This window comes from Anopheles marshallii, chromosome X (genome assembly GCF_943734725.1).
Source record: "Anopheles marshallii chromosome X, idAnoMarsDA_429_01, whole genome shotgun sequence".
NCBI lineage: Eukaryota > Metazoa > Arthropoda > Insecta > Diptera > Culicidae > Anopheles > Anopheles marshallii.
The window spans coordinates 3,718,784-3,745,085 of NC_071325.1; the positions used below are offsets into that span (position 1 = coordinate 3,718,784).

Here is a 26,302-nt window from a genome sequence, read left to right on the forward strand (position 1 = left end):
ATGCTGCTGAGTGACGCATGAGTGATATGCATGAGTCAGGTGCATCTTCCACTACCGCACGATCCATCCTTACACATAGACACACAATTGCCCGCCGCTAATACACCGGACAACTGAGCACTGCCGCTAGAGCGGTACACACACTCTAAAATGTCGCACAGGTTTTGATTGCGCACGCACGGAAGTAAATGACACTTTGTGGTCCAGCTAATCTTGAAACCACAGATACACGCACAGCAACACACACTAGCAACAATAGACCACAAAACTGATTAAACTGTACGATCGCGATCCGTTGTGATTGTGTGAAATAAGACCACAAACCGCAGGATAGTGGGATTGGGCGCAACAACAAAAAAAACCTACTGTTTAAGAATTTTGAAAGTCGTTTAAGCAAACGAAGATGTTCCCGGACACTACACTTGTCCGGTTTTAGGCTGGCGCGCGATAAAAACACAAACCGCCCACTCGCACGTTAGGCATACGCGCTCTACGCACCGTGCCTGGTTCCGAGCTGGGTCTTCAATGAATCAATTCGCAGCATGTCGAAAGCGACCGACACGGCAATCACCCACAGGCAAGGGATGGAAACTAACGGTGTACGTCGGGCTCTCGCTCACCCTTTAGGGGCAGGTTGATCACTTTGCTCCCGGGTTTGTTCATTTTTCTTTTTGTTTGCCGTTCATCACGCTCATTCCAGCGCTTCCGAAGGTAAGCACTATCTCCCTTGCGCCCAGAGGAACACAAATCTACTCAACCTCTCCGAGAATCGTGCACATCAGGGCTCGGCACGCTTCTCACAAATGGGGCCAGAAAGTAATCAATATAATCCTGAAAATGCCGACCTGTTGGGGTATTCCTTTTTCTTTCTTCTTTTCAGGATTGGCCAGCCGACTACGGATAAAAAAGAAAGCCAGGAATGACAGGCCTAAACTTCTTGAGATTGTTCTGTCGATAAAGAAGAAGGAGAAGTGGCGAACCAGATATCCCGAATATGTGAAAGGACAATTTGGGGGCCACTACAATGATGAGCTCTAAGAGCTGTGTGATGAACTTGTTGTAGTACAACGAATTCGATCTGTTAGCCTGCTAATGGGCTAGTAATGTCATTAAAATGACAGTTCGTAAGTAAAGTCTTTTCAGTTTATGTACATGGATGAAGGACGCGTAATAGGTCCAAACTGAGGAGGAGTGTTGACGTTAGTACATCCAACAGAAAGGCCGGGATATTTTATCGAAAGTGATCGATTTAGAGAAGTTGCATGGCCTTTTAGCATTCGTTACGAACAAACTCTAGTAACCGATCAATAAGTACGCCGGTCGGACTTTGCCGAACCCTGAAATATACAATCGTACGCGGTTGATCTTGCTCACATCTAGTCCGATATGATATCGACAGAGAGAAAAAAAGAGAATAGAAAACAAAGAAATTGAGAGAGAATTTTGAATAAAGCTACAAAGTGCAGTAGCGCCATCTATGATAAATTCCTCAATCTTCAAAAGTCTGTGGAAGCTTTGTGAAAAATGACCCAGATCATGGTCATATGAGCTTTACGTACAGTAAAATGACGTGAAATTCATTGAATACGACCACGCATCACCTGTTTGATCCTTTGCCATAAAATCTTTTCTTTGGTTGATCAACCCACTTCTCTGGATTTTGGGAAAGTGTACGAGAAAAACTACATACTTGGTGATATCGTGTAAGTGACCGTAATGTAGGTATTCTCCAGTTTATCGTTCGAAATGTGCTTATCTCGCAAACTGCATTAGTACGTAAGTCCTTCAGATATAAGATCAAGAGATGTTCATGTTCAAGTTCAACCAAACTCAAACCAAACCAAATTTTCCACAATTTTCCCAAAATACCACGATTTCCCTAAAATAACCCATTAACGGTCAAAATAAAATTCAAATCCTATTCCTTCTCGTTTTTGCAGTTAAAATTTTTAAGTCAGACAGAGCGAGAAAGTACGATTTTTTTTTAAATTGCGCTGTCAGCAAGCTGTACACATATCGTTCCCTATTTGTCACGCTTGTGGTCCAACCGTATTACCATTATGCGATAAATGTCGCGTCCACTTTGCTATCGAGAGCGCTGCCAGAAAAGTACAAAAAAGTCTCAACTCCGCGCGGCGGAGAATTTACGCTGAGAGCGAAGTTGTTTCCCGTCCGTGCAGTGGTTAAGGTGTGCGTGTGCGTGTTCCAAAGTTCCAAACGCGTAATTAACAGTGGTTCGTGTACGCGTATCGTAAAACGGTGCCGTCATTCCGAAGATCATCGTCGGCGTATGCGGATAGTTGCATTCGACGGAGAGAAAAGCATTACGTCCGTGTGCTGAGGTGATTATAGTTCTTATAGAAAGAAAGAACGCGTTGTGCGTACGAGACACTATCAACAAGCCAACATTCCCGGAGTGCATTTCCGACCTTTCCATGCAGTACTGTAGCGTACTTGTCCCTGTGCGCTTACCTTCCTTCCTAACACTCCCTTTAAAAACGCCCCACCGGTTGGGATTGGGCTGTAACAGTTGCGCCTTTGTCTCTATTACGTTGCTAAATTAAAAGCGAGTAGCGTTTCTTCCGCCTATCCACCGAACGCGCTTCGATTCTCGATCAGAGTCCGGAGTACGTTATACCCACAGCGGGAATTGCCTCATCATTCGGTTGCACGAGCGAGACGCGCATTGAACCTTGTTACGAAAGAAGAAGAAGGAAGCAGAACGACACGCGCAAAAACGCAACGGACGGTCGCCTGCTCGATCTCGCTCACACCCGCGTTCCACATTCCGTACCGTTCCGCGGCGTGTCTTCGCGGTTAGTCAGTTTGTTGCCATCAAATCGAAATTGGCCAAGTGTGTGTGTGTATGTGTACGTGTATACGGTGTTCGGTCGTGCGTGATCGCCGCAATCGCCCAACCGGTGCAGAGAGTTTTACCCATCGTAACGCATAACCCCACAGTCACCATTTGCCTTATTTGCACCCCGTGCAGGGTGCGCTACAGAGTGAAAACTCAAGTGACCCCTTAAGGCCACCACACCAATCAACTCCGAATCCCGATTGCGCTATCTGTTTCCCTTTCACTCATATACAAATCTCACTCTATTTCGCTTTGTTTCATCCAAACCGGCACCGGGACCGTAGCAGACATTCCGATCAACATTAGGCAGCCGCTACCCCACACGTTAAACGCACATATATACGTACGCGGAGGCACACGCACGCCGTGCGATTAAAAGCAGAAATCTCTGCTGAGAGGGGACCATGTCCGGTCCGGAAACTGTTGCATCAGCGCCACCAACGATGGACGACCAAACGGCGGACGGTTCCGGCAGCCTGCTGTACGACATCGTGTACGATATCATCAGCAGCCCCGTCAACCTGGCGCTGGTCGGTATCATCTCCTTCCTACTGTACAAGATCAGCAAAAGCCGCCAGCCACCGGCAACACTGCCACCGCCACCGCCGGAGCTGCCACGGTTGCGCCGCGATTTTACGGTCGCCGAACTGAAGCACTACGACGGTACGCAACCGGATGGTCGTGTGCTAACAGCCGTCAACGGCAACGTGTACGATGTTACGAAGGGCAAGGCTTTCTACGGTCCAGGTAAGTTGAGCCGGATGGAGGTGGAAGCTAGTGGGCGGGTGAGCCCTGAGGGGCAATTGCCGAGTCGGGACGGTAAAACATTTGCATCGCATTTGCGTTTGCGTGAAGCAAAGAAAAACAACCATCCTCTCCCCCCCTCCCCTTCTCCTCGACTCGGTAAGACACTCACTTTCAATTCATGAATGATGATTTTAGTTTTAGAATTCGTGCTCCGTTTCAGTGTGTGGCATCGTCTAGCAACTGGTGCACATCTTCTGTGCCCGCAAACCGAGTCCATGGTTACGAAAAAAAAAAACACTCGTGTTTGTCTAGGCGTGCAAGGTCGAATTTGCCAATGCTAAAAAGCATGCAGTGGCATTGGGAAACCATCGAAAAACAGCAGCCACTGGTGAAGTGCCGAGCAGAACAGTATCGTGTTTACATAGAGCGGAGACGAAATAATTCGTTCTGTACATCTTGCTCACGGGCGCCAGTACAGCTTGTCGACAAAATTTAAAAGCAATCGAAAGATTTTTTTTTGTTCCACGCCTTGTTGTATTAGTGAGGACTTTTAACGAGCCATATGGTATTAGTCACCTTTTTGTAGCTGGTACGCATTAAAACAGATGTACTTAAATACGTATGATTGTGCTAGATGGCTTTATGTTCGGCCTTCACGAGCCACAAATTGTAAGTTTGAATCTAATTGATATATGTAAAACATAATCTAAGAGGACAGGTTAAAAAGAAACTGTACAAAACATGTATAGGGTTCTCAGTCACGGACTCTATACAAAGCTGACGAAAGCCTTTTAGTTGCTTGATATTTGGAAGGACAATTGGAGTAGTCGGCTAAATGCCGGACACTAAAGATCTCAATATTGTACGGCGAGTTAGAGTAGGTCTCGAACGAGGTTCTAGTAGGTTCATGATATCATTTGATGCAGACAGCTTGTTCAACTCTTAAAAGTCTTTATAACATATACACAAAATCTGGAAGTTCTGAAGACTTATTTCAGAATAAGGTCAAAACGACTAAGACGTCAAAGTAGCTTGTTTCTTCTTGGACTTTTAGACTTGATTTTCTGATTCCTACGAGGGAGTGGCCTGGAATATTGTTTTGTGAATAATTGGCAAAGTTACCAACTACTCTACCAGTTTTCCAAACAATAATTCCAATACCAAACAATGAGAGATAAGCAGTAGGGACCCTCTAGCAATTCGTTACACCAAGCGATATATGGAATGTTTGCATGGCAGTGGTATTACAACCTCCACACTGATATCACACGCGTCGCCAACACCTGAGACATTACCCGCCGTTGTATTCCCACCGTATAAGGTTTCTGCTATCAGCAGCCAACAAGCTCTGGAACTAAAAGAAGCAACAACAACAAAAAACACCCGCGCCCATGTGTCGCCGGTTGGTTATGCAAGGTGCCCCCATGGACGCTTACTGTTCGCCGGCTGCTGTGTGTTTGGTGCCGGTTACGGTTTGTTCTGTATTACCCCTTCGTAATGTAACATTGAAAAACATTCGTTTTTTTTTAATTAATTTTCCTTTCTAGTGCGATTAATACAGTACGGAATGATTGCAAAAATACAACAGGTGCGACAATACGAACGATTCAAATCGGGGCGTAGTCGAAGCGATACCGAACGGGAAACATCTACTTAAGACGCAATATTTTAATCGTCCGGTATCGTTATCTACCACGTAGACTGTTGCGTTCGTCTTGCAGTGCACACCGTAGCAACTTATCATTCGGTATTTATCGCGCACAAGGAGATGAATCACGGTTGACAGCCAATGCCAAAACCACGACGAACCTGATTGTTTGCGGTTTGCAGCGAGATCATGATGTGGGTTACAGCGATTAGCCCGCACTAGGTTGGGTCGTAGCGTAAGATCATGGACACGACCTGCCGCTAGTGAAGTACCACTGATGTACCGGCAGCAACAAAAACACCTTTGCAAACATACCATTAGCGTCCCAAAAATATGCAATCACCCATCTGTCTCTTTATTGAGCTACCCAGCTAGAGCCGTAGTGGGTGCTGGTCTGAAATGATAAGATTTTTGTCGACGCGGTATTACGTTCATACAAAAGAGGGGACGGTTAGATGTACTGTGAAGTAATTTTTCTGTTCCCGTTGCGTTGGAATAATTTTATGCGCCATCATCGTGTGACGCGTCACGCGTATCGTTGTGCGCAGTGTTGTTGGCGAAGGTTGCAGGTGGTTGGGCTGGGCAGGATTTTGTTGAACGCGAGCGATCCAATTTCACTTTTGATGACCGCGAGACCTTGCCCCTGACGGTCGCGCATGCTGGTGTAATACGGATCGTTATGCTGTGACAAATGCTACGTCATAGACTCTTCTCAATCAATTGAGTGCGCTTCTGCTATCAACAGCATCCATACAAGTAGCACAACAATCGCACTGCCAAAAAAAAAGACATCCTAAGGCAAGACAATCGGTCGCGAATGAGTTTGTACCGGAATTCGCTGTGATAGCTTATCAGCAGAGTTTTTATTTCTTCTATTATTGCTGTGTCACTCTACTACGAGGTGTACAAAAGGACAGTTTTGTGATAGACATTGAAAAGGTATTTTACCCAATCGATTGTATCTCACTATTACCACATGTTCGGGTGTATATATCTTACATTTTTCATTATATTTTAGCACCTACTGGAAGCTTTTACGGATCTTAAAAGGATGCCGCCGATGTTGCGTGACGGCATGGACGCCATATTTTGTAAGATGAGCTCCACACATCACCTCTTGAAATTGAACTACTATTCGCATCACTAGCGATGCTTGCAAGTACAATTACAACGTCAAGTGTATCCATTCGCAATCTTACATAAACATCTCCAACTTAAGTGTGCCAACAAAACATAGAAATATTGTTCGCTGTTCAAAGAGAAAAATTTACAAAGGGTAATCGTCCGTCTAGAAGATAAAAGAATAATGTTTGATAGACCCCAAGATAACACGGATTTTGTAATTGGACAGCAAAGTTTCTTCATAAAACACACATCCCAGCAAAAAAGATAAATTGAGGTGGTAATGTCTTCGAATTAGGTTCCAGAGATTTTAATTTGTTAATGTTTTCTTTCGAAGTGTCGCTTACAGTACGGAGCAAATCAATAATGTCGGTGGTATTTCGAGTGTAAACAATATGGACCATGATTCGGACTCGTCAAGGTCCGCTAGAGGAGACTATACCTTAAATATTAGATCAGACTAAGTACTTCTTCCGGCAGGAAAGATGCAATTATTTATGTTGTCACTCTTTGCAACTTATTAACATCCCAATCTGTGATAAGATGCCGGAGGAAGATGATGAAACGTATGCTTGTTTAACGTAACCGAATGTGGCAATTCGTAATGGCGCCAAGATTCTATTTTTTTTATTTACTTTCGTGATCGATCAATAGAGACTTACGTGGATGTTAGCTGTAACTACAATGACATTCAATCTTTCATTCGGAACAGTCCAATACGACTGCTATTTTTTTTTCATGCGCCCATGACTGGGCGAAATATTGATTGCTTTGGGGCGGGGTAAACAAAAACGAAAAGAATTAACACACATCTTTGCTTCTTGCTTGTAGGAGGACCGTATGCAGTATTCGGTGGCCGGGATGCATCCCGCGGGCTGGCTACATTCCAAATCACCAGCATGGGCAGCGACGAATATGACGACCTGAGCGATCTCAACTCGCACGAGATGGAATCGATGCGCGAATGGGAAATGCAATTCAAGGGTGAGTCTCCAGCACCTACGGGTCGGCGGTGTACGTTACAGGAACCGGTTCCGTATGAATGATTTGTTTTGCATTCCAGAAAAATACTATCTCGTCGGACGTTTGCTAAAACCGGGTGAAAAACCGACAAACTATTCCGATGAGGATGAAGACACACCGACCGACAGTTCGGACGTGAGAAAACGAACAGCTGCCGCTGTGAAAGCGGTGGATGGTTCGACCGCCAGCACCGGTGCAACATCGTCACACGAGGCGGAGAAGAAGAGTACCGAAAGTGAGAAGGATGGCGGTGGTGGTGGTGATGCGACACCCAAACCGGAGGCAGACAAACCGAAAGCCGAATGACCGGCAAACGCATCGTTACACCGCCGGCCAAAGCGAGATGGCCCGCAGCATGAGCCCCAGCATCCTAGTCAGCAAAACATCCGGAACGCGTCGGTTATCGGTAGTGACGGTGCTGCACCACAGGATAGTGATAGTAGTACGGAAGAGAGGCACAAACCGTACGATAGCGATGACAGCAGCGACAGGGAATGGCCTTACAGTAACACCGCACCCTCCAGTGAGCGATTGTTTTACGATCAGCATTCGATCTGCGAAATGTTTGGATTCTGAAGTTTAAGCTACCGCACCGGTTCTCGGCGTTAGCAGTTCACCTGGCCGGGAGGATGCTGTTGTTTTCGTCATGCATTGGGCAGGCTTAGAGCGGTGGTATAATTCCATCATATTCATCAGAACATTTTTTCTTTTAAATCACAACACATATACCTGCGCACTCGTGCAATAGAGCAAGGTTATGTACAGTAAGGGTGGGAAAATGGGAGCAAAAGGGGCAATACAAACCGTTCCAGTCACACGTCCTAGTTTTTTTTTTTTAATTTCTTTTCGAGATGTCGGCTGCCCTCTGTGAAGGGCAATCATCAATTGCTTAATTTTAGGAAATAATGGGATTTTTTAGTGCTGTTTTTTTCTCTATTGAATATTCTGCTTCAATTTTTCATAAGGAAAAGTAGTGATTTTTTAGTTTTGGTATCACAAGTGGCACTCCTCTCGACCTTCGTGTAGTAGTAGTAAAAATTGTATTTTTTTTAATTACCCAAACGAGAACTTTACAAGAGATATCTTTTACTATCGGATAGACCTTTACAACAATTGGACGCTAAAAACAGATGCGAATACGCCTTCGAATTACTGCGAACTTTTGACAGCTTAAAACTAGAGCGATTAGATAGAGACAGTGTACAAAGAAACCCTAAGGAAGCACATTAAACAACTCGTGCGGGCATAGCAACATCGCAAATGGCAGTAGCAAGTTTGCAGTGCGGGGGCGAATATCAGTCAGAGATTTGCAAGCACGTGAGGAGTAATACACACCTATACACTTTTCAATGTTGTCCTTTATCTTAAAACCTATTTCTTTCCTGTTTGCGTTTTGTGTAGCGTTTTGTTGTCCATCGTTTTGGCGGATATGGTGCTCATTCAGTTGAGAAGTATAAAACATAAATATATAATTGTATATGTACATGGGTATACCAATGCTGGTAGCACGTGCACGGCACGGCAATTAAATGTTATGGCAGGGAAAGAAGAATGGAAGACGATGAGAAACTAGTACCCACAGCTTAAGAAACCTTTTTTTTCAACTATTGAAGTGAAGCAATGCAGTTGTTGTGACAACTACTCCCATTCTACTGTTCTTAAACTTAACAGTGCTGTTATCTGCAATCAAATGCAATTACAGCACTCAGCGCACACAGATTTTCAATTTTGTTTTGAAGACTTGCCATTTTATTCCGTTTTGCTGTCGCTACATTAGTGAATTCAGAGAATACATGTGCTTTTGTATCGGTGTGTTTATGTACGTTCAGTGTCTTTATCATTATTGTTGGCACACGAATATCCACCGCAGGTACCTATTTGATTTGTTTTAAAATTTTTGATCATTTTTGTTGTCACATTTGATGTTTGCCCGTCTTAATGCACGCTTCGAGATGGAAGCAAATAGCCTGCTTTACAAATGGGCTTAGCTCAATAAATACACTTGACGTTCCAGCAATGCTTTGTCGAATGGTTTGTGCATGCGAATAAAATTACCGCCAAAGTACTGGTGTGATTAGACCTTTTTTCCTTGTCGTGTATCTTGTCCAAGCACACGTCGAGTTGTTGCTATAGTGTAGTTTGAAACAAAACAGGAACAAAAACCAGAGTTGTACTTACTGTCCATCAGGTCAGACATGGTTGTTGAGGACGATTTTGTTTGTTATTCTGTACCCGTTGATGAGCCTATCTGGTGTGTCTATTTTAAGCTAAGTCTATTAAAATGTCTCGATGTTCCACAATTTGATTAAGCACTTTGGCACTCTGAACTCGTATGTTCATGGTTTAATATACCGTAAAGTTTTGGCGTAACAGCGTTATACACCAGGCGTAGGAGTAACTAGTGATGCTAAGTGTATGCACAAATGATGTGATGTTTTAAATTCATTTATTTGAACTTAACATGTAAGAAACACACAACACGCTCCATAGCCGCCCCAACCGGGTACGAGTGAATGTGGTAAGAGGAGATCTTCTTGGCCTTTTATGAGATTGACATAAAACGTGCTAAAGGGGAAAATAACTACAACAGGACAAGAGGAAACATAACAATGAAATTTGAAACAAAACAAACAGAAAAATTATATAATGTAAAGTTTAAGGGCCAGCTAGAGCGGACGAAGAATTAGATATAGCAAGCCATCGGCAGCGGTAAAACAATATTTTGATGTAAGCACAGTAAAGCTGCGCTTTTACAACATCGCATCGTCAGCAAGCAACCAACCAGCATTGTGTTGTGTGCAAAGAAATGTGTAAATGAATGCAGGCAAATTTATTATGAAGCAAACAACATGTAATGAAATAACCCCAAAATGGTTTTAAAAGAAGGAAAAATATGTGTATGTGCAAGATACCAAATGATTTGATTATTGTTATCTAGGTTGTTAAACTGATAGAGACATCCCGACATCGTCTCACCTTATTTGGAATTGTGTTAGGAGTTTTTTTTTCATTTGTTTCAAGTGCGATTACTGGTCACCTCAGTTCCAAAAAAACAATATGCTACGTGAAGATGTCACGGATATGGTGTTGACATCGTGTGTAACACAGCAGATTGCGTGAGTTGTATCTGCTTTTCCTGTTTTTCTGTTACTTCCACACAACAACGCAACAATGTGACAACGCGAGAAATAAGGCAGCTATCAGTTGAGTTTTCCCCCATTATGAAGAACACAAGTACACAACAAATCTATGGTGAATAACACACAGAAACACAAATATTTAGATCAACATTTTTAAGTATCGGATATTATTTTTTGTCATAAATGTAATAAATAAAACTCGTGATATGATGGGTGTTGGTAAAAACAAACACGGTCTCGGTTATTCAACAAAATGCTACTAAGTACCAACGGAAGTAGTTAGAGGAATTTATGTTCTCCATCTTTCTTAGAAAGTTTGTGTAGAACTGCATACATTACGAAACATTTCGAATCTTGTAGATCATATTGTCGTTTGGTTTGGTCGCCGCCCTGGGAAAAATATTCATGCTAACCAGAACACGAAATGCGCCACCTATGAAGAATCATGCGTACTAAACAAGATGGTAGTTGGATATCTTCACAGGACAAAACGAGAACAATGAGACACTTGTTTTTAGGTAGCCCCCCAAGAGACTCGAAAAAACTAGAACAAAAGGACAGGAGGACAGGACAAAAGGAGTACCGCACGGAAGCTGCAATTTTAAAGCGAAACAGAATATCGAAAGCTGCTGTTTTCACCTTTTGCGTTCTTTCGCAAGGACATATGAACGTTTCCTAACCAAACGATGCCTGCAAACGTTTAACAAGTTTAGCACGTCAAATGTCGTTGTTAGATGCAAGTATTGGAATAGTATCTTGTTTTGTTGTTTAATCTTATAAATCTCCCTCATACGATTGCGCGCTAATCTTGATTGTTGATTAAAAGCAAACGACAATTATTTTATGTTGAGGCTGATTCGTGCTTTGTAAATAATAGTTCTCGATACATTGTAGTGTGTTTGCTTTCAATACTTTAGAGAAACTCTCGAGTGAGTAGCAATTTCATCAAGTAGCCATTTCGTATTGTGTAGATTCTACCATTCGGTTGGTTATTTAAATTCAAACCTTGCCGTCATAACAAGAACAAGCACTCATGCGTACATTAGTGTACTTTCGCAAACAGCTCTGAAAACAATTCACGTCCTTTGAATAGCCACTTGCGATTATGTGGAAATAGTGTATGTGTGTTTGCCTGTAAGCGCTTGTGCAGCAAACAGTTTTGACATTTTGTGTGCAGCATGCACAGTGTTCGGCACGATAGAAAAGCGCATCCACCGTAGTTCATAAAATTGGTTCTTAAAGGTTCTTAATAAAAGTGTATCGCCCTATCCGGAAAGTATGAAATTCCTGTAGAAATAAGGTGAAGATGCCTGAACTTGTTGTTTTAGATTTAGCTCAAGCTGTATTTGCTTTACAGCCCACATTCACCGAATCAACAGACAGCAGTGAAAAAGGGCGCGCAGTTTTAAGTATCCAACCAGACTGGTGTAAACGTTCGGTTACCCTTGTTATGTTGATGGGTGGTTGTGGGTGGGTGTGTGTGTGGTGTATGAGGTCGGATTCAGAGTAATCACGCCACTGCAGGCAGAAGTATTTTAAAGCGGGCGAATGGAGAAGAACGCCTGAAATATGTGAGAATTTCAACTTAAAGTTGTCCATAGCAAGCCGTGCTAGTGGACTGGCAGAATCGTGTGTTACGTAGGTAGTGATCGAAAGCCAACAGTTATTGTATGCATTGTGCGTTTTGCATGTTAGTTTGTTCAATGTCCGTAACGCGAGTTGCAAGCTAAAGTCCAATTTACTGCTAAAGACTCAATTCTTGGTATCCTCCTGTGGAACCATTTGCCGCAGCTTCACGTATAAATGCGTGCGTGAGCGCGTGTGCGAGTGTGTGCATATCTGCTTATGAAGTCTCTTGTGTGTGCGTTTGTGGGTGTGTGTGTATGCATGCGGATTGTAAATGAGTGTGTGTTTGTGCGTGCGCTCGCAGCAGCATTTAGCAAGAGTGGAGAAGGATTTCCGAGTACGGAAGAAAGAAAGAAAGAAAAAAAAACACATCGTTGAAATTATCTGATGATTGCATAATTTTCTTTTTATAAACAGATCCGCGCTGCAACGTCTGGGGGGCCATAGAGAGAGCATAAGAAAAGCGAAACGAAACACGGCTTGGGCCGCGTATACGTACATATACGTGTGCGATACATATATATATAGGCACACCTTTACGGACAAGCGTATCTTCTTCAGTCACCATCTTGGATTCAGGGCTACCCAGTGTTACGGAGCTGCCGTAGCCGCCACCGGAACAACAATTACAGCACCATTTCATCTATTCTGTTTGGTCCACCCTGTGAAACTCGCCGCTTCCTTCCCCGCACATTCAATAATATGGCTGTGTTTCTGATAAATGTATGCAAGTTCAACGGTTGTGAGAAGATTTTCCCAAGCTTGACTGATTTAATACACCACATAGAGGACACACATATAGGTAAGTGTTTCACTGCAATGCGATGCCACCAAGGAGGGGGCGAGTAGGGAGTGGCAGATGATTAGATTTATGGTGGGGATCGTTAGGGCGTAGGTGGAAGGACGGAAGAAGTCCGTGAGGGCAGGGTGGCCGGGGAACTGTCCCATATTGGATTAATGATGCAATTCGTTTGTTTTGAATTTACACAACGCACTCCGTTTAGCTTGCCATTACTTGTTTTTTTTTATAATTTCAATCATGTTTACCTTAATATGATTTGTGTATAATTATTAACAAAATATTGAGTACTCTTCGCAGTGGTATCAGCATCATGCAGGATATCATAAAACGATACATTTAGTCAATGCTTTCTAATCAATCTGATCGTCCCATTACCCCTAACAAACTGAACACTGGTCAGGAAAGAGAGAGCGCAACAACAACAATGCAAACAAATACTTCTTTAATGCCTAGCTTCCTTGATTTTTGTAGATGACTCACTGGCGCCCGAGGTAACGGAAAAGACACAGCCAACATGTCTTCCTCTCAGCTACGTGCTACGATTCGTAACCGATAACAACCGCCGGGATGTTGTTGCCGCACCGGTGGCAGTTGCCTCGAATGGCACCGACAGAAACAACGCCACCCAGGCCAACGGCACCGGTCTGCGGTTGACCAATACGGCCGCATCAATCAACCAAACGGCGGACCACCACCCGCACGGTACCGCGACAACCAATTCCAGCACTATCGCGAATGGTGGCAACGGTGGCATTGCGGTTGCCACCACAAACGGTTGCACTACCGACCAGAACGGTACGGTAGCGTCGGGTGGTGGCGGTAGTGGCGCTACCGGTGGTGGAACAGAGCCGACCAAAAATCACCTCAACCAAACGGTTGGCACAACCGATCTCAAGCGCAAAATTGCCATTAAACATCACAGCTACAGCATCGCGGCATCAAACCGTAGCACAACGCCAACAGGTAAATTCGTTACATAACAAAGACCCGGTTTGTGTGTGGGGTTTTGGGGAGGGGGACTTTGGCTGGAAACTCGTGTAACGCACATCCTAAGAGGAAATCGCTAGCGATGCAAACACAAGCACGATGAATTTAAAATTCAACACACAATCGTTATACGGTTCCATTTTTCATGAATTAAGATTTAGAGATTTTTTCGGTGCACTATGATGTGGTTTTTTATCTCGTTTTGCCGTTTGTTGATTAATTTTTCCTCATTTGAACAATCGAAGATGTACAATCATGGCAACATTCATTTACATGCATTTACAAAATCATCTATGGATTTAAGCGTTCGATCATTGCATCCCTTTTATAATGAATATTTTCCTTTTTATCACTTACAATTATATGATAATGCTGCGTACAGCCGTTATCATAATTAAAACATAATATTTACAACCATAAATGAACATGAAATTGAAATTTAAGAACAAAAGAAATAGAAGTACAAACGCAAAATTCTCTAAAAGGGATAAAGCTTATACAAACATATATTCTCATTTAACAAAATATCATTAATTATCGGATATCTTTTCATAATCATCATAACTACGCTGTACGCTATAAATGTCGAAAATGAATTCTTTATGATATTTACAAATCAATTATTCACATTACGAATTACAGTATTGGAGAAATCATAGTATTCTGCCGTGAAGTTCGTAAGAAAATTGAAATATTTTTTCTTTGCAATATGGAAACATTAAAAGGGGGAAAATTAAAATCAACACAAATGGCAAGATTACCTGAATTTTTTTTTTACAAACATCTCATTGTATGAATTGAAATTGAAACGGATGAAAATTAAAAGCAATTATAACACTGTAGGGTTGTTATTTGTTTCATATTATGTACTCTAATAAAAGTTATATTTGTCAACATTTGAATGCTTTCAATAAGCAAAGGAAATGCACATAGGGAAATGCACAGAAAACACGAATCTTAATGTTAACGTCACAGTTCACAACGGCGTGAAGTGCAGTACGGATCACGTGCCATGCACCAAACTCCCTTTTCGAACCAATTATGTTTGTTAATGCGTATCTTTACTAACGCACCACTGCAACACCGACGTAAAGGTAGCGAAATGGATGACGACGAGATGATGGTGTCCGAATCCGAGGACAGCAACGATTCTTGGACAACGGAGGAGTTCAGCTCCGAGTTTATTATGCGCTACGGAAGCCGGTACGTCATACGAACAATCGTTTGCATTCTCCACACTCGCACGCTAACTGAACCTTAATGATTTTTTGTTCTGCTATTTACATGGATTGTTCCAGACGCCATTCTGCATCAGGTGGTGGTGGTGGTATAAATTCTTCGAACGAAAAACCGTTCGCCTGTCCGGTGCCGGGCTGCAAAAAGCGTTACAAAAACGTCAACGGCATCAAGTACCATTCGAAAAATGGTCACAAAAAGGACGGAAAGTAAGTAGAATCGCTTTCATGGGGAGGTTGGTTTGGTTCGGTAAATTTAGCTCTATTTGTAATTCCGTTTTTTTTTTTATCTTATTCCATTTATTTTTGACAATAATCCCGAAATGTGTGTGTACAGTCGGGTCCGTAAAGCCTTCAAGTGCTACTGTGGAAAGAGCTACAAGACGGCACAGCGGCTGAAAAATCACAACATGGTGGTACATGCAGCGGCCACTCGGAACGGGTCTCCGGTCGACGGGACAAGCCTGGCCGCAGCGGTACCGCTTACATCGCCGTCTCTTCCGTCGGCCACGCTGATCTCGCCACCGGTCAAATCTCCTCCGCTATGCAACGGTAGTAGCAGCCCGGCCGCCAGCACCTCGCTGAGCTCTAGCAGTAGTATTGTGACGGCAGCCGCTGCCATCGCCTCTAGTCAAATCGGTACAAACGCAAACACTACTAACGCTACGTGTACTAGTCCATCCACACTTACTATAACGCAGGTAACACACAAGGTGCCACGTGCACTCGTACTGGCGGCAAACGGTGCCGCCGCTACCACACCGATGACGGTCAGTGCGGCTACGACGGTTGTGGGCGGTACGGCGTCGACAGTTACCGCCACACCCGTCACGCCGACCAACGTATTCCCCGTGTCGCCGACCATCACAGCCGGTGTGTCGCCCAACTCAGGTGCGGCCACGTCGGCCGGTGTGTCGCCGGTAAATATTAAGTACGACAATCTCGGCATCCTAACGCCGGCCACCTCGCCGAAGCTGATCGCTGCCAGCCTTTGCCAGGAGGTGAACCAGCCACTGCTACAGTCAACGGTCGCTTCCGGTGCTGGTGGTGGCAATGGTGCAGCCGCAACCACCGTCCTCGGTGGGTTGTCACTCAAAACTGTCAGCGGCAGTGTTACTGTTGGTGGAACTGGTGGTGGTTCCGGGGGTGGTGGTGGTGGTGGTGGTAATACTACCAACGAGCTGGTTAGCGCTACCGGTGGTGGTAATGTTGGCATTGCCCTGGTCGTTTCATCCACCACCGTCGGGAATGAGGCGAAGCTAAATGCAACCGGTGGTAATAATAAGAACGCAGTGCTCTCGGCGTCGGTCACGGCTGGCCAGCTGTACGCCGAAGAGACGTAGCCGATACTTAAGAATTTACTGTTGCGAAAGTATTGACTGGCTAGAAGGGTACCTGTTCTACTAGTTTTTAAAACCATTTAAAAAAAATACCGCACAGCTGCTGCTACTTCCACAATATTTAATACCACAGACAAGTAAACGCTAGGGGAAAGACGGAACGTCAACAAACAATTTAAGAGAACTCCCTTTCCTAAACCATCGTGTTAGGAGAGAGGTGTTAGGGCGGCAACTACTAGAAAGGAAGGCAGAAAAATTCACACATACAAAAAATTCACCTCTTCCCCCAGGCGTTTAAACGATGTGTGTGGGCTGTACGATTTATTTACATGTTTGTCGGCGTTCCAACCTGTTTTTATGTTTTTTTTTGTTTTTATATGTTAGTTTTTTTTTGTCCTTTATCTGTGTAAAGACCTTAAAAAAAGTTGTTTGTTTGTCTTATATGACAACATTTGTCGCATTGAATGAAAATATATTTATAATAAATTTAAAACATTAGAATCAAACTCTAACTCCCGCTGACAACAATTTGCATTAGACAAAATGTCAGAGATCTTGCTTTCCGGTCCAAGTTAAGCGAATTATTTGAAAAAAAAAAAGAAAAAAACGCCTCCGCAAAGATATTAGTATTTCTTGAAAAATAACAGTTCAGTTAATTACACAAACGGCACAAACATGTCGCTCAGCTCCGGTAGAAAGATTCCTTAAGGCGTAGTCGAGGCATCGGTAAGAGAGAGAGATAAATAAGTAGCGAACTGTAATCTTTAATTTTACCAATTTGTTTATCTAGTTGCGGCTAGTAAGAGGACACTTTAAGTGCGGATTTATTTATCTTTTTTGGTTTTTTTCGTTGTTGGTTTTTCACGATCCCGAAGTGTGGGTGATGTTGCTGCACCATCCGTGCGTGAGGAGTGCCCATCATCACCTCACCTCCATTTACCATCTCCACACCATCGCCACCACACAAATCACCCTGCTATCCTTAAAAAAGCAGTAGAACAAGGTGAGAACAACCTATTTTACGCGAGAAAGGAATAGCAAAAGCGTGTGTGCGCTCCTGGGGGATGTGTGAACCAAGAAAAATTGGCCGACTGAAAGGGAGGATTAATATCTTCTTTTCCTTTAAACGCTACAGAACTCCAGTTGGAATTGGAATTGTTGTCTAGATTTGTTTTTTTTTTTTACAAATTTTCCCTTCATACCTTAAATTCGATTCGTCCGTTCTGTTTATATTTATTTTTGTTGTGTCTTTTTTTGCCCCTTGTGACGCCTGGGTCTCTCCCAAACACTGATGTGCAACATTAGAACTGTGAATCATTTTTACCTAACTGTAGTGTATTGCAACGCGTGCAATAGCGAATGGTTTTTGTGCGGGGTTTTGGAACTTCCGTTTCCGTAGAAAAAGAAAAAAAAAACATATGCTCTATGCACCAAAACCATGCGCAAAAAAAAACAAAGCATAAGAAACTTTACATATGCCTGTGTTTTAGTAGCACCGTTTCCTTAAAAACAGTTTTTTTTGTTTTTCCCCCTAGCTCCCCCTAGCTGATTATGTATGCTTTAAATTATGAAACTATTTACATTTATATATTATTGTTGTTGGATAAGGTATGGGGAGTGACACATAGGTGTGAAGGGGGGCCCCCATACTAGGCAAGCTGTTATAGATACAGCCGTAACACAGGAAGGTGTGGGAAATTGGTGGGCCGGGGAGTGGGTGGGAGGGGGAGGACAGAGGCATATTAAATTAAATTAAATCAATTACCGCATCCCTCGCTTCCCTTCCCTCCCCTCACCATATTCCCCACACCATCATCCAGTAGTGTAAGCGTCATAACCTTAGGTGTAGAGGGCTAGATAGTGTGTGTGTGTGTGTGTGATAGGAGAGGTTTACAAAACGGATCTCAGAATGATTGTTTAGTTTCGTTGAAATCTTTTGATTATGTGAAACTTCCTAAAGGGCACCAAAACTCATCTTATCTGTAGTTATTTAGAAAGTCACGCCAAGAGTCCTTGTTTTTTTTTCACCGCCTGGTGGCGCTTGTGTTGTACATCACACTAAACTAAAACCCACGCAAACCACTCCGATGCACCTACTGCTCTTCCTAACTGGCTCTTATCTTATCCGTTTGCCTGCCGGTGGGTGGGTTGGCCCTTACGGCCCTCACGACGTAGACCACCAATGAAAGCTGTGACATGATTTATTTGCCTAAAAGCCTGTGATGCCTTTGTAATCCGGGGCTGGTTGTGTTGAGTCGTGCGTTACCAACTAGATTAGGCTTCCTAAGTTGCTTCTATACACTTTACTCACAAGCACCTGTCCTGTTCCTGTGCGCGGGCTATTGAAACCAAGAGGAAAAAAAACCCTCACCCGGTATAGGCATCCCGCTGGCCAAGTTTTACAATCCTTTGCCACAAAACCAACAAACCAACCGCGCCAACAAGAGACTATATGAGGTGGCTGACATTTGCTGTGATTTCTTTTTTTTATATTTTGTCCCCCACCCTCCCTCCGCCATTTGCTTCTTCATCTTCCTAATCATCATTTTGCATATAGATAGATATACACGCACGCACACATGTAACATGTTAATAATGCATTTTTGCATCGAAAAAAAGTTTGTCGAGGTAGGGTTTTCAAACAACCAAAAATTGTGTTGCTGTTGTACGGGGCAGTACGACCGTCATCCCTCTTCACCTTTTCCCCATTCCTTGTACAGTGGATGAAGCAAAAAATACCGACTAAAACATCAGCCATAATTAATCATAACAAACATTGCCCATAAACGTTTAAGTAAGTTGGGCGAATATAGTGTGACTGTGAAGGGGAGGGTATATAAGTGAGGGGTTCGCACCGGTTTAGTAGGCTTCTCTTAGTGCACGTTTTACCTGTCGATTTGAGGATAATGAAGCAACAACAGCAAAAAACACACACACACACGCCCACACAATCAACATAATTAGTTCTTAGGCAATAGGAAGCGTGATGCATAGTAACACACACACACACCTGCATCTTCCTCCCTTTTTACTACCTTGATTTACCAAAACCGCCTGCAAAATGGGACAAAAACACAACTGAACTAATACTATCGCGGAAATCGAGGGAATATACAGGCTCCACCGAGAGGCAAGTGCATCGGATGAGAGACGGTGTGGTCCCTCAGCGTGGACGGCTTACAGCAAAGTATGCGGGGGTGTGCGTGTGCGTGTATTTATGTCACACATCTTCCGTATCCTTTCGCGGTCGGTTACACATTAAGGAATCACTCACACAACCCCCCCTCCCAACGTGTGACGAGATTACGTGTACGGCAGTGATGTCCCTATTGAATCTTTTGAAAAGAAGCGTCATTCGTATGAACTTTCGTTGAAGAACCTTGTGTCGATTCTTAAAATGAGCCAGGGATTTTTGGTGGATAGATGATACTTCGGGAACACTCAAGAATCATTGATTCTTGATTTGGTGAGAGTTTAAGGCGCTTCAGGATTCAGGAATCTGTGAGAACTCCGAAATCTTCAGATTCAAAGATTCAAAATCACTAGCGGTGTACGCGTCTCTTACGTGTTGTACAATGCAATACAGGGCATCTCCCCCTCCACCCAGGGTGTAGGGATAGGTGGATGTAGTAGAGTGAATGCGACCATGTGAATACATCCCCAACAAAACAAACCAAAACCAAACCAGTATACAGATATTTGGGGGTTTCATTTTGCTTTAATCTGCTGCTTGTGTTGTGCGTCCCTGTGTATAGAAAAAAAAAAATGCGCCAAGTGTCACAAATAGTCGTTTGTTTTTCCTGTGTATTTTGTGTCGTTGTGTCGTGTGTGGTTTTCGGCGTGTGACGTAAGTTCATCCCTCCTCTCAGCGGTTGATGAACACTAACGTATATATATATATATATCAACCAATTGGTATTACGGTCAGCGAGAAGGGAAGACACGGTGTGTTCGATTTAAACAAAAACACACAAATATGCACATTAACACGCGTAAATATGGCACACATTGTGTGTTCTGGCTTTATGATAATTATTTCCGGATTGTTGGTGGAGGAGAGGAGAGGAGGAGAACAGGGGCGGTTTTGCGGGAGGAGGAGGTAAAGGGAACATGGAAGTAAATCTATTTTCATGGGCGACATTCTCTCGCACGGTAACATAAATGAAAACAAAACAAAAAAACAACCACAACAAACCCCACACACGTCGTACACACAACATTGTGAGTTTAGATATTTAAAAACATAAGGGAAAAAAAAGAACACACGCAACAACAACAAAAAAAGTCGAGCAAAAAGAGTGCATTGTGCAACACAATAACAAGTAAAAAAAAATGAAATGCATACATTATACATTAAGATCATAATCACTCATACCACTTATTTGTCTATAGCTAGTCAAAATTTTTAAGTATAATATTTATGTTTTTTTTTAAATTATTAGATAAATATGAAGCAAAACAAGGAATTACACGGCGCATTTATCTTTGTCGATAAAAAAAACTGATACTTGCACACGAAAAACTCCGCGCTCAGCCTGTTGTAAAATCTATATGATTAGTGAAATAAAAAAGAAAAATGAATTAAAAAAAAACCGAGCACAAATGATTTTTTTCTTGTGTTTTTGGGGGATAACCCTTATCCGAACTCCCGAAGAAAACTAGTAGTAGAAAAAAAATGGTGAACAATAACTGAGTTGCTTGCAAGCGTGTGGTAGTGAAAACTACGTGTGACATCCTTGCACATATCGATAGAATTTGCTCTCGGTACAGGCGTTTCGGTCTCTGTGATAACGGCAAAATCGCGTCAGAGATGCCTGATGCAGGCGACCGACGAACAGATGATAGTCAGGCGTTGAGGAATTTCTGTAGGCAAGAAGTTCACTTCTGATGAACGACAACAAAAAGAGTCTGCTTCCTGAAGTTGATCTCTGAAGACCGAATCACAGTCATATGTTTAGAAGCTGTTTCCGTAGGGGAGAAACTTCTGACGAACGTCGATGAGGGTGGTCGACATCTGCTGAGGCGGACTTCTGACGAACGGATGAGAGTAAGGCGTTGTGGAATGCGCCCATTTCCGTAGGGCAGATGATCCGTGAGGAATGGGATCGACTGGTAATGGTGGTGGAATCTGAAGAACGTAGACAGTCAGACGTTGAAGATCTGATTCTATAGGTGGGGGTAAAGTTTACTTCCGATGATCTACGATGAAAGTTGATCTTTAGGGTTTGATAGGGGGCGATCGGTGTCTGCTACCACACGTGAAGATATCAAGACATTGAAATTCCGAAAAGATTCCCGACTATGTACTTGTCAGGAATTACAGATGACTAGGGCTAGAGAGATAGTGGTAAATGGTGAACGAAACGCATCATATTATCGTTTTTAATATATAAGATTCTATATTTATACAATCGTGCAATTTACATTGTTCTGGTTCTCTGTTTTGTTTGTTGTTTTTTACTTTATCATTCACTTATGCTTAACAATCTAATCCTAACCGTTCACGATCGTTTTTCCTGTTAGTAATAATTAAAAAAAAAGATAAAGGTAAAAGTCATATTATACGTACGCAAGAGACTATCTGTGTGCAAGCCAGCGTAAGTTTTAAAATAATAAAAAAAATCCATAATGCCAAATGTCGTTTGCACCATCCGCGCGCGCCCGTTAATGTGACAAGCACGTTTTATTGCAAGCATATGCTTGGTAGTGTTGCTCTCCAATTGCAACTCCGTGAATAAATGTCCTTTTGCGGGGTTTCACATCACTGTACTGTACGGCAAACGGAACTTCAACCTAGTCGGTATATCGCTTACCTAGCACACATCACACCTTGTTTTGGACGTTTTACATTTCACTGTCGACATTTTACAGGTTTTGCTTACATTCTATTACCTCGCAAATGTCATTAAATTATTTTGGGGGTAATTCCGCTCGCTGCTTTTGCACGCACACGTTATGTTTGCTGCGTTATAAAATTATAGTTTTGAATTTGAGTTTTGAAATTATAGTTATAGTAATATAATTATAGTTTTGAACTTTAAAAGAAACGAGTTCTTGTTATTTAATCTTTTTTTTCTTCTCTTCTTTTTCGGTGGATAGCTCAAGGATCAATTTTTTAAGCACTATTAATCATAAATACAATCTTCTCCTCGTTTCACCGATTGGATGTGTACTGAAAGATCTAGGTCGAAAACGAACGCGTCCCTAGTATTTAGGTTGGTTGTGTATTGCAGTGATTTTAAAACGAAAATTTGATGATTTTTGTTGTTGTAACAATAAGGCACAGTAATAAAATATCCCTTCCTTGTATTGGTTCGCGTCGTAATACATAAAAATGAATAAAAAGGGAGGTGCAATTATTAATGTATAACTAGTGTGTAAACATAAGCCAACATAGCCCGCAAAAGAGTAGGTATGGAAAAATCGTATAAAAATTTGTTTTACGTCAACGCAGGTAAAAGGGGATGGATGGGGGCGTTATACAGAAGGTAAAAGATTTAATGCTTTTAAATGTTAAAATAAAAAAAATAATAGTTGTAGCTTTCAATTAAATACATTTTTAATTTAGCGCGCCAACTATATCAGCAGCAGTTGTATATAATTTTGCAATTTAAATGTATCGTTAATATGATACCTGATATGGTACCAACGATGCGGACAGCTAATATTATTCCCCCAGTTTGTTGACAATATATGCACCAAATACATATCTTATTAAAAGTCTGTCTAGTATTAGAAATCTCTCCACTTAGTGTACTCAAACCGTTCAGCGTCACCAAATTATCAAACAAAAAAGTTAGCTGAAGAGTTGATCGTAATACAGCTTAGCGCACCTGCATTCGCTTTCCAATGCGCATATCATTCACCTGCGCGTTCTCTCATATTAAAGATTTTCCGTTGCTAGTTTCGTTGGCAGCTCGTTCGTAGTGGTGTTGGCGACAAAAAACTGTCGTGTAGGAAAGCGAGCGTACTGCAGCAGTCTTTCCAGCACGCAGGAAGACGATAACCGGGCCTCGGCATCATGGTCCCAGCAGTCTTCCATCGTTTCGCAGATCGCAATCAGTCCCTTAAAAAAAACCAAACGTAATTCACCAATCAGAATGTATCTATCAACTGAGTATAAATTCTCCCGGATGTATTGTAAACCTTCTTTAATGAACGAATAGCTAACATTTGCCAAAACTGGAAGATTTCTTAAGTTATATATTTTTTTATATTCTAGAATCTATGAAGAATCAATATGCTTTTGCAAGTTGAATCAGGATTCGTATGACTCTCCTCACTAAAGATATGGATGAAGCTAATCAACAGTTTAATTAGGCATAAACACTATTACTTACCGCATGATGACGCCATGGGTCGAAGATTCGCGGACGCAACTTCTTCATCACCACGTTCTCCTGCATTTCCTCGAGCGTTGGGTGCGGGCCTAGTTCCGCCTCGAACGGCAACCGGTACTCATCGACCGGTCCACCGTGCACGGTACAACGTGATACCAGTTCCCACAGCACAAGCCCGCACGCGTACACGTCAATGCGCAGGAAAGCGTCACGGGTAAAGTTGATTGCACCTTCGAGAACCTCCGGCGCCATGTAGCGGCGCGTACCCACCTGTCCGTGTGTATCACCGCATGATTTTCCTGTTAGACAACAAACGAGAAACGGATTAGACTCATTATCAATGTTCGGAAATCGAAATATCCTACCGGGCGTAAATACAAGCGCCAGTCCAAAATCGGCAATGCATGCGGTGAGATCCGCCTTCAGCAGTACGTTCTTGCTCTTGAAATCACGGTGTGCGATCGATGGCTTCAAACCATCCGTCCTGCTGCCTTGTATTTCCTCATGCAGATGCGTTAAACCGCGCGCCATCGTGGTCGCAATCTTGCAAAGATCGTTCCAGCTGACCGTGTGCGCTTTGAGAAAGTCGCACAGCGAACCGTTCTCGCAGTAGGCAGTGATGAGCCAAAAGTCTGTGCTGGCCATATCGACGCGCTTCTCACAACCGATAAACTCAAGAATGTTCGTATGATTCATCCGTGGCAGCTAAGCGGGAATAGGTGAAGGGAGATAAATCGTTTAGAAAAACCGTTCGGATAGAAGTAATTATGCTTTTGCGTTGTGAGAGCTGCGAGCACCTTGAAAATTTCCTGCTCCGTAATCCACGATTGGCGTTCTTGCATTGGAAAGATTTTAACAGCCACCTCCTGATTACCGAGCTGCGCTCTCCACACCACTCCGAACCGGCCACGTGCTTTAATATCCTTCAAATCAATTGGACGGTGCGATATGTTGGTGGATGAGTTGGAAATGTCTGGTTCAACCTGAAACACATAGGGTTTTTTTTTTACTTTTCAAACGCAAGCCAAAATTGTGCCGTAAAGCATAACTTACCGTTGGAATTTCATTAAACATCACCTGTTTGTGATGTGTGCAATACAGCCAGGTGACTAAAATACACGCTGCGACAAACGATATGGAGGTAATGAGCACTACCAGCACAATGTTCGATTCCTTCTCGACCGACTGTAACACCTCCGGCGCTTTCGTTGCTTCCGGTATCCATTTGTGATCCTTGTTGCACATACTACCACGGCAACAACAGTAGTTGAAGTTGTTCTTCGGATCCGTCGTCGTATCGATGCATTCGGTGTTATTGCACTCCGTAGGATTAAGGAAACATCCTTTCAACGTCACGTTTACTTCATCTAGGAAAGCGAGACAATCTTGATTAGTAATTCTGTTCGCACGAGAGAAACTGTTTGAGAGTTCTCTACTTACTTGTAATATTGTCCGTTGTCCAAACGACAAAACATCCGACCGGACGATCCGGTTCGGTGTCTTCACAGATGTCGATGCCTTCCTTACATTCGCCCGCCTTACACTGGTACGAAACACATTTCAAACTTCCCTCAGCTAAGCGCGCTCGACTTAGCGATCCTTTTATTACGATCAGCACTGAAACGATTGAGTATAAGATATATTTTATTTATTATTTCAATAGATTAAGGTATTTTCATGTAAAACAAACAGAACATCGTTTTCGCTATACTTACAGGAAAAGTAAAATAAAAAATGCATTAAGCCTCGCATTTTTCACCGGACCTGTGTATGGATCACAGGAATTATTCACTACACTAGCCCTTCTTGTTACACTTGCCGTTGTATGTGTGTGTGAAGAGTCGCGCAAATAGTATGTACACTATTCACATTCTTCGTCGGTATTCACACACTGGCCAGCCGTTTTGCTAGGCGTCTAGCGCTAAACTATTCACAACCTTCGCCAACGAATAGCATTGCATTACGCTCGATGCCTCGGCACAGCATCCGTGTGTCGTGTTTTTTATGGATGTACACACCAGCTTCCTACGTTCGCGCACCAGCAGACACAAATGGCATCACTTGTGTCACACAACCACCAGAAGAGATGATGCGCATAAAACGAGGTTAAATTCTGGAGCGCTTGCTGCGTACGGTTCGGCGCATTGAATGATACCGCACGGTAAACAAAACGATTGCCGTTTACCAGACCACGTAACGATTCGAGTCCAGCCGGACGATAAATTTTGGACGACAGTAAAAAAAACCACAAAGGAAACTGGTATTGCAAAGCTTCCACTGCCAGACGACCCACACAGTGAAAGCCATTTATTATTTTCCTTTGAGCTGAGAGGATCCGCTCTCGTGGAACCATAAAGCCAATGACAGCTCGTTATGGCACAGGAGCTATAATCTATGATAACGTACATTTTATTTGTTTTTATGTGCAAATC

The 26,302-nt window shown here is 42.9% G+C and overlaps 3 protein-coding genes across 3 annotated transcripts; 2 read left to right on the plus strand and 1 right to left on the minus strand.

Annotated features, from left to right (window-relative positions):
- Positions 1-3,264: 3,264 nt before the first annotated feature.
- LOC128714055 (membrane-associated progesterone receptor component 1-like) lies at positions 3,265-7,706 on the plus strand. Its single transcript, XM_053808936.1, has 3 exons — positions 3,265-3,607; positions 7,209-7,361; positions 7,441-7,706. The coding sequence occupies exons 1-3, from the start codon at positions 3,265-3,267 to the stop codon at positions 7,704-7,706; spliced, it is 762 nt and encodes a 253-aa protein (XP_053664911.1).
- A 5,162-nt stretch (positions 7,707-12,868) lies between these two features.
- LOC128714044 (uncharacterized transmembrane protein DDB_G0289901) lies at positions 12,869-16,533 on the plus strand. The gene is made up of 5 exons (XM_053808924.1): positions 12,869-12,968; positions 13,440-13,931; positions 15,050-15,158; positions 15,254-15,400; positions 15,528-16,533. The coding sequence occupies exons 1-5, from the start codon at positions 12,869-12,871 to the stop codon at positions 16,531-16,533; spliced, it is 1,854 nt and encodes a 617-aa protein (XP_053664899.1).
- Positions 16,534-23,413: 6,880 nt separating this feature from the next.
- On the minus strand, positions 23,414-25,622 carry LOC128716844 (activin receptor type-2A). The gene is made up of 7 exons (XM_053811392.1): positions 25,586-25,622; positions 25,311-25,487; positions 24,924-25,237; positions 24,668-24,853; positions 24,236-24,575; positions 23,871-24,169; positions 23,414-23,596 (listed from the first exon to the last, which is right to left on the minus strand). Exons 1-7 carry the CDS (start codon positions 25,620-25,622, stop codon positions 23,414-23,416), a joined length of 1,536 nt encoding a protein of 511 aa, XP_053667367.1.
- Between the last annotated feature and the right edge of the window lie 680 nt (positions 25,623-26,302).